Genomic DNA, 11,591 nt, shown 5'->3' on the forward strand with positions numbered 1-11,591 from the left:
GTAATAAAAATAAAAATAAAAATAAATATAATATTAATAATAAATATAGATATAAAAATAAGAATAAAAATAAGAATAAAAATAATAATATTAAACAGAAACTGGAAGATATAAATAAAATAAAAAAAAAATACTAGATTAAAATTTAAATAAGTAAGCTATGATATCTGTAAAATATATTAAATAATAAATTATATTAGATTATTATAAAATTAATAGTTATAAAAATTTATATTTTCATGAGAAATTATATCTGAGTATTATTATTTAAATAATTATTAAATTATTCTTTTTTTCTGTCTCTTTCTGTTTTATATTTTTAATAATAATTTTTCTAAAATAACTTATTATAATACTAATAATAAAGTACTGGCTATATATCAGTTATATATTAATTATATATTTAAAGAGATATAAATTTATTTAAAATTTTTATTAATTTTAGACTGCCTTCTCTGCCTCCTTTATTTTATTATATATTTTTTTAATTTCTAATATAATATTAATAATTTTTTTAATAATTTCCAGAATTATAACAACTTTCTCTAGAATTTTAGCTAAGAAATCTAGAAATTTAAGAAAATTTTTTATAATAAAAAGAGTAGACTTCTTTTTATAAAAAAATAAGCTAGCAGAAATAAAAATAATTATAATAATAATAATAATTATAATAACAAGCATGGCGGCAGGCATAGTAATAATATAAAAAATAATTTAAAATAATAATATAAGAATTAGACTTAGTAGAAGTACAGTAGTAGAAGTCTTAATAAAAAAAAGTAAGATAATAAAAAAGAAAAAAAAAAAAAAAAAAAGATAATTTTTATATAATTATAAATAGATTTTATTATAAATTCTGCTGTAGATCCCATAACAAGCTATAATAAATAATATAAAAGTATAATTATAATAATAATATTAAAATAAAGTTATTCAGATGGCTAGTATCTATAGAGAAATTAAAAATAATAAATAAAAATAGTAGAATAAAGATAATTAATAATAAACTATAAATAGTATAAATTATATATATTATTAAATAAATAATAAAAAGCTGTATAATTAATATTATAAATTTAATAATTAATAATTAATTCTGCCTGCTGTATTATAATAATTATAGTATTAATTTTTATTATTAAATATATAAAATCTTATAAAAAGCTTTTACAAAACTCTTTTAATATTAAAAGGCTGGTAACTAAGTACTAGTAATAGAAATTAAAATTATATTATAATTATAGTAGTACTAATTACTAAATACTTAATAATAGTACTTAAGTATATAATATTAGTACTATTACTATAATATTATAATAATTTTAAATATATATTTATTATTTATTATAATTAATTACTAGTATTAATATTATTTAGTAGTAGTATTCTATTTATTATCCTCTTATTTATATAATCTATGATATATATATATTTATTTTAAATAAGTATAAATATAATAAATTCTTAGTAACTCTTATAATAATATTAATTTATAAATTATTAATATATATAATATCTATCTTTTTATAATTAATATCTTTAATATTAATATCTTTAGTTACTATAGTAATTATACATATGAATCTCTGATAATAAAAATATATTTAAATTTTAAAAAATATTATTTATTAATAATATAGCTTTAAATATTATTAAGCTTTTATTATAATTTATAAAATTTATAAAAATTATCTGGAATTTTTATTTCTAGTTATATCTCTTATAAATTAATTTTTATTTTTCTTTATTTTCTGCTATTTAGCTTGAATTATATTTTATTTTATTTAATTAATTTATACTAATTAGTAATACTTATTATATTTTATTCTTGAAAAACTAATTATTAAAAATTAAAATATAATATAAATTCTTCTCCTATCAGGTATTCAGATAATATTCTTATATAAGTAAAATTTATTTAACTAAAATATATTAATATTAATTTTAATAGTAGCTAAACCAGTGGCGGCTAATAATCCTAATATAAATAATTTCTATATTAATCTTGATACTTGTACTAGATATATTATTAATATTAATTTAAATAATAATATAAAAATAAATATTAATAGTAACAGTAATAATAATACTGATATAAATATTAATAATAATATTAATTCCAGTAGTAATATTAATAATAATACTAATATAGATATTAATAGTATTACTGGTTCTGATAGTAATACTAATATAAATATTAATAATATTACTAGTTCTGATAATAATACTGATAGTAATATTAGTATAAATAATAATATTAATTTTATTAAAAATAATATATCTCTTTTTAATATAATTTATAAAAATATTTTTTTTTTTTTAATAATTTAAAGGGTCTCCTGACCATGCTTTCTTAAAAAATTTCTTTTTATAAAAATAAAAATAATTAATAAAAATTTTTTATAAAATATTTTAAATTTAATATTAATTATTTTTAAGATCAGCCCTCTGAATTTATTATTATATTTAAATTATAGATTTTTATTATTCTAATCTTCCAGAGTAATTATACAGTATTATATAAGATATTAATCTCAGTTATATTACTTAAAAAGTTTAAGTCTATTCCCAGAAAACTGGATATTTTAAAAAAATATATATAAGATTTTCTATTTATACTACTAATAAAAATATATTTTATTTTAATTAATTCTAAGATCCAGAGTTCAGTCTTACTAATTATAAAAAATTTTTTAAAGTAAGAGATATCTATACAGTATATTTATAATTTATTATATTTTTTCTTTTCTATTCTATTATCTGATTTGGAATTATCTAAGTTATATTTTAAAATAATAAAATATTCTAATTATTTTATTAAATTATAATATTATTATATATAAAGCTTATCTTTTATTATTATATCTAATTAGTATATTTTTTATCTAGATTCTGGAGATATTTTTTTTCTAAATAATTTTATTTAATTTATTTTCTAGTTATAGTAGTACTTTAGTATATTATTTTAATATAATAAGATAATATTTATTAATAAGAATATCTAGTTTTATTTATAAATATATAATTAAATTATTTATATTATCTAGCTTATTCTTAAACTATATCAGCTTATTAAAATTTAGAATAAATATAAATACTTTTTTAAATTTACAAATTCTTATATTAATAATAGATATTAATTAGTAGAGGATACAGTACTTAAGATTTTTTTTATATTAATTAATAATTATATTAATTTCTAGCTTATTTATATAAATTCTCTGATTATATTATTTAATAATATTATTTTTATTTATTATATTCTAACTTTTTATACTGGATAAATATAATTATATATTTTTATATATTTACTCTAAGCAGAACTTGAGCTTAAGATATTTAAATATAATTATTTTATATAATTATTCTATTAATTATAAGTAAAGTCTTTTTTTTTTCTTTTTTTTATTAATAATTTCAGAATTTACTATAATATATTTAGAATTTTAAAGAAGATTTATCTGATACCAGCTAGTCTATTTTATTAAAAATAAAGATATTTAATTAATTTCTTTATTATAATACTAGGTCTTTATAATATTTTATTTCAGGATATTTTAGTTAATATCAGTATTAATCTTAAAATTATTATAAAAGGCTTTTATAGTATTTTTTATAAAGAATAAATAATTATTACTATATTTATTATAATATTTACTAGAGATATACTACAGTAAATTAAGAATAATAATATATTTAATTATAATATTAATATAAAATATCAGATTTACTACTGTCCCTGAAAAAAAAAGATTAATTTAAAATATAATATAATTTTTTATAATTAGTATTATTTTTAATATTAATATTATTAAGCTGAGAGTAATCATCAGATAATTATTTTTAAATAATAAAAATATTTTAATATTAAAAAGATATAGTCTATATTTTTATTAATTAAATAAATTATTCTGGCTCTTGATATTATTCTAGGTTATTTATATAATATATTTTATTTTAATTAGAAGAAGATTAGCTATTATTTTTTAAAATATATTTAAAAAATTCTTTTACTTTTTAATATTACTAGTTTTAATATAACTTTATAAAGAGTAATTCAGTTTACTTATTAATCTTAATTTTTTTCTCTGAAATATCTGAAGATCTGAATATTATTAGAACTTAATTAAGAAATTATTATTTTATTTATTATTTTTTAATATTATATAATTATAGTCTGGTTCTATATAAGGTTCTTACTATAAATTTAATTATTAATATTATTTTTTTTTTATTATAAATTTATCTTTATTTTTTCAGTGGCTGATCCATGTCTGTATAAAAATTATATTTATTATTATATTTATTTTAATTAGCTAAATAGTATTTTCTAATAATATATATATTTAAATATTTTATAGCTATTATATTTTTTAATATTTAATAATTACTATTTCAGAGCTAATTAATTTCTAGCTATATATTTTTAGAATTTATAATATTTTATATAGTTTAATCTTTTTTTTTAATAAATTTAATTTATTAATTTACTTATACATAGTAAAAAAATTACTATATAATTTTAGTATAACAGTAAAAAATAATAAATAAATAAAATATCTTAAAATACCTGTTATTTATACTAGCTTTTATTTTTATATATTTACTACTAAATATAATTTATTTATAAATTATAATATTCTAGCAGATAAGTTGAAATATAAATAAGTATTTATTTAAATATATATAATTAGTTACTAATACTTTTTATAAAAATATTTAAGAAATGGATTAATTATATCTTATTATCTTAATTTATAGCTTATCTTTTTTAATTAAATTAATTTTATTATTTTATATACCTGGGCCTCGCCGGTTCCTAATAAAATAATTATTTAATTTTATTTTAAATAATCTAGAAATTATATAAATCCTGCCCGCATCTTATCTAGAAATATATTTTTATAAATAAATTTAATACTGATATATAGATCTTAATAATATATTTTACTAAATTTTATTATTATTCTTTTTCTAAATAGAATATACTGAATATACTATTTTCTACTTATTAGAAAAAATATTTTATCTTAGTATTTGTTTAATATAATAAATCTAATTTATTTTATTATTATTATATTAAGTTCTATTCCCGGTGAATCTCTAGTCATTTTATAGAATTATTATAAAAGTCTTTTATAATAGTTTTTTATATTAATATTATATTAATTATCTTCTTATTTATAGTTATTTATAGATAATCACTACTAGAAGCTTTATTAAATATAAATCTTTATTAATATATCTCAGCTGTAGTATAAAGTATTATTTTTAATTATAAATTTTTTTATTTTTTTTAATATAATATTAGAAATCTAATAATTTAAACTAAATAATAATACTTTCTTATTATTATTTTTCAAAGAATTAGTTGTTGTTAGGACTATAAAATAAGATTAAATAAATATTTATAATAAATATATATAATAATTTTAGATAATTATTAATTAATAGTAATAGACTGGATTTAGTATACTATTTATAAAATATTAATTTTATATAATTATTATAATTTAGTTTTTTATTACTTTTAATATAATTTTATATAATTTTTAAAATTCTTAATTACAAGAATATATTATTATATAAATAATATAATTAGTAGATCAGGAATATTTATAGTTTATATATATTATTTAATCTTATAATATCTTTTCTGACTGTGAATAACAGATGTTATTAATATATAAAATATTAAATAAAAAATTATTTATTCTATTAATAAAATTTAATAAGTATTATTAAACAGTATATAATTTTATAATAATAAAATGTAATTACCCGGTTTAAATAAGATTTATTAATTTAGAATAAAATTTATCTGAGAATAATAGTAAATAATCTTTCTATAATATATAAATAACTAATTATTATTATATATAACTGTTATTAAACTATACAGTAATAGTAAATAAGAATAAGTAATTACAGGTAATAATAGTGAATGATAGTAATATATTATTATTAAATATTATTGAATATACTACTACCCTCACTACGCGGCCCTTCGGGCCCCTATGTAGTAATAGATTTGTTCTATGTGTAGGTAGTATATTCTGGTGGCTACAGTGATATATACTGCTAATGTAGACTAAGCTTCGGAGGTGATCCGAGCGGGAGATTCTGCGGAGGACAAATGTATTGCCTGAAGGATTGGCCGGCATCATCTCTATGGGCATACTGCACCACTTGTGGTCCATAGGAAGTTGCTGCATGCCTCAAGAATAGTAACTGGCAGGTAGGGAGATTATTGACTTTTGAGATTAATGTGAAAAGGATAAAGGAAGTAGCAGCACGTGGCATGACGTTGGCTGAGAATCACATGTCTGAGTCAGCAGGAAGTTGATGATGTTGGTGGTGGCAGACATGATCAGAGCTGTCGATCTAGGTCATTATTTTATAGTTAGTTCTTTTTTCAGACTGAACAAGTCTACTTGGATCGTATGAAGAATATCATCATGGTGATAGTCCGTAGGATAGTCAATATGGGTAGACAAAGAAAGGTGTCGGTCACATAACCGGGATAATAGTTTCGGAGTAACTTGGCAACCGGGTGCAAGTTGAGGAAAGTTGAGTGGAAGAAGACACCAATTTTGTAGAATGAATAACCATGGGAGATATTCCTTGCTTCAATTATTCGTAGTTAGTGTGTATACTAATCATGCTGTAGAATGATTATCGTGGAAGGGAACATCGGCATGTGAAGGCAGCATCATCTGCCACCCCCCGATCGGTTTAGCGCCAAACGATCAAACCTCCGAGCTTCACCTGCAAAAGATGCCGAGGTTCCCTGGTCCAGCTTGCCGAGCATTGCGACCGTCCTCTTCCCCCGGATTCTTCATCTCTTTCCCTCCCCCAGACCAAGTCCCCTTAAGCTTCTCCTCTCTCTCCAACTAACTTTCATATAATACCCCGTTTCATCTCCTCATTTCACATTTCTGTCTTCTCCCTCTAATCTCCCCATCTCCCCACCTCCCCTCCTCTCCTCCTCCTCACATTGATTATTCAACATGTCTGAGCTGCGCTTCGACAACCAGACCGTGGTTGTCACCGGTGCTGGTGGTGGCCTGGGTAAGGCATATGCCCTCTTCTTTGCTTCAAGAGGTGCAAACGTCGTTGTCAACGATCTGGGTGGCTCTCATTCTGGTGAGGGCAAGTCGGCCAAGGTAGGTTGTGTCTATGCTTACACAGACTCTTTCCCAACGCCCTTTTGTCGAATCCCGCTGACCCCGGGTGTCTCTTCTAGGCTGCCGATGTGGTTGTCGATGAAATCAGAGCTGCTGGCGGCAAGGCAGTAGCAAACTACGACAGTGTCGAGAACGGCGAAGCCATCATTGAAACCGCCATCAAGAACTTTGGCCGCATCGATGTCCTTCTCAACAACGCCGGTATCCTCCGGGATATCAGTTTCAAGAACATGAAAGATCAGGACTGGGACCTTATCTACAGAGTGCACACATATGGCGCATACAAGGTAGGCAGGATGCGTTCGCCTCTGCCTTCAAGTGGTTGCTGACGCGGGGCTTTGTCTACAGTGCGCAAGAGCCGCATGGCCTCACTTCCGGAAACAAAAGTATGGCCGCATCATCAACACTGCTTCTTCGGCTGGTCTGTTTGGTAGCTTCGGCCAGGCAAACTACTCCGGTAAGCTTGGGTATGTTCGGAGGTTAGAAGCTGTTTAACTGACTATATAAGCTGCCAAACTCGGACAGGTCGGCTTCACCGAGACGCTGGCGAAGGAAGGTGCCAAGTACAACATCATTGCGAACGTCATCGCGCCAATTGGTACGTTGATCCGGCTTCTCTGGGAATGCAGTGGCTAATTTAAAACAGCTGCTAGCCGTATGACGGCCACCGTCATGCCCCCCGAGGTCCTGGAGAACCTCAAGCCCGACTGGGTTGTGCCGTTGGTGGCTGCTTTGGTCCACTCATCCAACACTACTGAGACTGGTGGAATCTACGAAGTCGGTGGTGGACACGTCGCCAAGCTGCGCTGGGAGCGTGCTAAGGGTGCTCTTCTGAAGACCGATGCTTCTTTGACGCCCGGTGCTATTGCTCGGAAGTGGAACGATGTCAACGACTTCTCCAAGCCGGACTACCCCACCGGACCTGCTGACTTCATGGGTCTCTTGGAGGATGGCTTGAAGTTGCCCAGCGCCCAAGCGGGTGAGGAGCCCAACTTCAAGGGCAAGGTTGCTCTGGTCACTGGTGGTGGCAACGGGTATGTAATACCGCAGATAAATGATAGCTATCTATCGGTTCTAACGTGCTCATAGTCTTGGCCGTGCCTACTGTCTGCTCTTTGCCAAATATGGCGCTGCCGTCGTTGTGAACGATCTCGTCGACCCCGAGCCCGTTGTCCAGGAGATCAAGAAGATGGGCGGCCAGGCTGTTGGAAACAAGGCATCTTGCGAGGATGGCGAGAATGTCGTCAAGACCGCCATCGATACCTTTGGTCGTATTGATATCCTGATCAACAACGCTGGTATCCTGCGTGACAAGGCTTTCACCAACATGAACGACGACCTGTGGAACCCTGTCCTCAATGTCCACCTGCGCGGCACCTACAAGGTGACCAAGGCTGCCTGGCCCTACATGCTCAAGCAGAAGTATGGTCGCATTGTCAACACGGCCAGCACCAGCGGTATCTACGGAAACTTTGGACAGGCCAACTATGCCGCCGCGGTATGTTACCGCCAATGCTGATTTTCTTAACGCCTTTCACTAATTGTCTTTAGAAACTCGGAATCCTTGGTTTCTCCCGCACTCTTGCTCTTGAGGGTGCTAAATACAACATCAAGGTCAACACCATTGCCCCCAATGCTGGTACCAACATGACCCGTACCATCATGCCCGAGGAGATGGTTCAGGCGTTCAAGCCTGACTACGTTGCTCCCCTGGTGGCTCTTCTGTGCTCGGACATTGTGCCTGAGCCCAGCACCAAGGGTCTGTACGAGTGTGGCAGCGGCTGGTTCGGCCGCACTCGCTGGCAGCGTACCGGCGGTCACGGATTCCCCGTCGACGTTAAGCTTACTCCTGAGGAAGTGCTCAAGCACTGGCAGAAGATCACCAACTTCGACGATGGCCGTGCGGACCACCCCGAGGATGGCCAGGCCGGTTCGGAGAAGATCATGGCCAACATGAGCAACCGCAGCGGCGGCGACTCGGAGGGTGGCAACAACATCCTCCAGGCCATCGAGAAGGCCAAGCAGGCCACCACTGACGGAACCTCCTTCGACTACGAGGACCGGGATGTCATCCTCTACAACCTCAGTGTCGGCGCTAAGCGCACCGATCTTCCCCTGGTGTACGAGAACAACGAGCACTTCCAGGCTCTGCCCACATACGGTGTGATCCCTTGGTTCAACACCGCCAACCCCTGGAACATGGATGATATTGTCGCCAACTTCTCCCCCATGATGTTGCTGCATGGCGAGCAGTACATGGAGGTCCGCAAGTTCCCCATTCCCACCGCCGCCAAGACCTTGACCTACCCCAAGCTCATCGATGTCGTGGACAAGGGCAACGCCGCCCTCGTCGTCTCCGGTTACACCACCAAGGACGCGAAGACCGGCGAGGATCTCTTCTACAACGAGTCGACCGTCTTCATCCGTGGCAGTGGCGGCTTCGGCGGATCGCCCAAGCCCACTGCCCCCCGCCCCAAGGCCGCCGTGGCGTCCTACAAGGCTCCTCAGCGCAAGCCCGATGCGGTTGTCGAGGAGAAGACCTCGGAAGACCAGGCCGCTCTCTACCGCCTCAACGGTGACCGCAACCCTCTGCACATTGACCCCGAGTTCAGCAAGGTCGGTGGCTTCAAGACCCCTATCCTGCACGGTCTCTGCTCGCTCGGTGTCTCTGGCAAGCATGTCTTCAGCACATACGGTGCCTTCAAGAACCTTAAGGTCCGCTTCTCTGGTGTGGTGCTGCCCGGTCAGACCCTCCGCACGGAGATGTGGAAGGAGGGCAATGTGGTCATCTTCCAGACAACGGTGGTAGACACCGGCAAGCCTGCCATTACGGGGGCTGGAGCCGAGCTGTTGGAGGGTGCCAAGGCCAAGTTGTAAAACAGGGGAGTGGTGTGATTTACCAGACTGTATGTACATAATGTCATGAATTCATTTTCTGTTTGAAATTAGTTATACATTGAGTGGCCCGTATGGTACATGTACACACCGTAGTAGATGTCAAGAACAGGCGATCTACATGCATCCTCACCTACGTCAATTGTAAGCATCGTCCTATTCAAGTCCTTGAGATGTCTTTCCACATCTTCTATAGCCCCCAAAACTCTAAATAAGCCTCAGGCAGCATCGGAATAAAGGTATCATAATCCAGTTAATAGCTTGTTGGTGATAGACATAGATAAGTAGTCTGTCTGTCTGTTTATTGCTATTAACTCAGCTAGATTTACTAATGTATATGCATCAAGTGAAACAAAATACTCAAGGTCCCAAAGCGGCTACATACCACCACCATGAATCCTCAGTATTTTCAAATCCATCCAGAACCATGGGAAGATAGACAGATGCCCATTCCTCACCACTCCAAGCTGACATCTGCGCTTTGCGCACTTCCCAGTATGCAGGCAGCCAGCCGGATTGCTCCCAGTCGATGATTGCCTTTACCCGGTATGGAGGGGAAGACGTAACGAGGATGTTACTGCGATGGAGATCGCCATGGGTGAATTTGATGGCACAGTTGTCCGGAAGACCATAGCGATATGGTTCTATAGGCACAGAGTATGGATCTGACATTCGTCGCCGGGGAAGAAATGTGAACCAGTCGTGGAATTGGCGGACGGTGGGGAATGGACCTGCTTCATGCAGGTGATTGATGCTGAAGGTTCTATCGTAGATGGGTTTTTGCGCGATGTTGCCTATGATGAGAATGGTCAATATCCCACAGGATAGATCGAATCAATGTCTGTACCGACGAATGTATCCTCCGGGTCCTGTTCGAGCTGACGAAGGCGATCGCAGATTATTCTCAGCTCATGACAGATGCTTGTTTTATCTTCCTCTTCCATGACATCCCATGCTTGCTCCAAAGTCTTTCCCTTTACATACTCCATGTAGATGTATATCACCTCCCCTTCAGTGCGCCATCCATATACCTCGGGGACGGGGACATGGTCCTTGAGATATTGATGGATAGCACATAGACAGTAAGCTTCGGGAGAGACATTCCCCACTTAACAAGCATGTTCATTTCTTCAGATAGGACGGGCGGTGGTCTAGTATGAAATGAGTCGGTGGAATAGTCTTTCCGTCGATCTGGATGTATTCCAGCGAGATGCTGGGTTTTGGCTTGTGCTTGCACTTCTTCCGGGGTAGGTAATTGTTCCCATTCTGTGAAGAAAGATGATTCTTTAACATCGTAGTTGGGAAGGTCGGGAATCATGGATGGTGTGAGTCGCACGCTCTTGTTCTTAGATGTCATTATGTATGATGGGGTGATTGGGGTGGTTGGAAGCTGTTGTGGTGGGTTGTATTACTTTGATTCCATAGAGTACGGGAGGATAGGCTGGATCAGGCACCAGTAGGTGCTTATGCCAGGCATCCATTTAGAGGAACGATAAACTTGGATAAAAG

At 31.6% G+C, this 11,591-nt stretch overlaps 2 protein-coding genes across 2 annotated transcripts; one reads left to right on the forward strand and one right to left on the reverse strand.

The window, feature by feature from the left end:
* The first annotated feature begins 6,836 nt into the window (after nt 1–6,836).
* On the forward strand, nt 6,837–10,134 carry mfp (putative peroxisomal multifunctional beta-oxidation protein (MFP)). Its single transcript, XM_025688810.1, has 7 exons — nt 6,837–7,166; nt 7,247–7,474; nt 7,536–7,644; nt 7,696–7,785; nt 7,834–8,221; nt 8,277–8,685; nt 8,739–10,134. The coding sequence occupies exons 1-7, from the start codon at nt 7,011–7,013 to the stop codon at nt 10,062–10,064; spliced, it is 2,706 nt and encodes a 901-aa protein (XP_025536524.1). The 5' UTR covers nt 6,837–7,010; the 3' UTR covers nt 10,065–10,134.
* Nucleotides 10,135–10,442: 308 nt separating this feature from the next.
* On the reverse strand, nt 10,443–11,439 carry BO79DRAFT_239770 (aminoglycoside phosphotransferase family protein; the record flags this gene model as incomplete). The annotated part of the gene is made up of 3 exons (XM_025684950.1): nt 10,443–10,876; nt 10,930–11,134; nt 11,164–11,439. The coding sequence occupies 3 exons, from the start codon at nt 11,437–11,439 to the stop codon at nt 10,443–10,445; spliced, it is 915 nt and encodes a 304-aa protein (XP_025536525.1).
* Between the last annotated feature and the right edge of the window lie 152 nt (nt 11,440–11,591).

The sequence above is a fragment of the Aspergillus costaricaensis genome (genome assembly GCF_003184835.1).
Source record: "Aspergillus costaricaensis CBS 115574 unplaced genomic scaffold BO79scaffold_30, whole genome shotgun sequence".
NCBI lineage: Eukaryota > Fungi > Ascomycota > Eurotiomycetes > Eurotiales > Aspergillaceae > Aspergillus > Aspergillus costaricensis.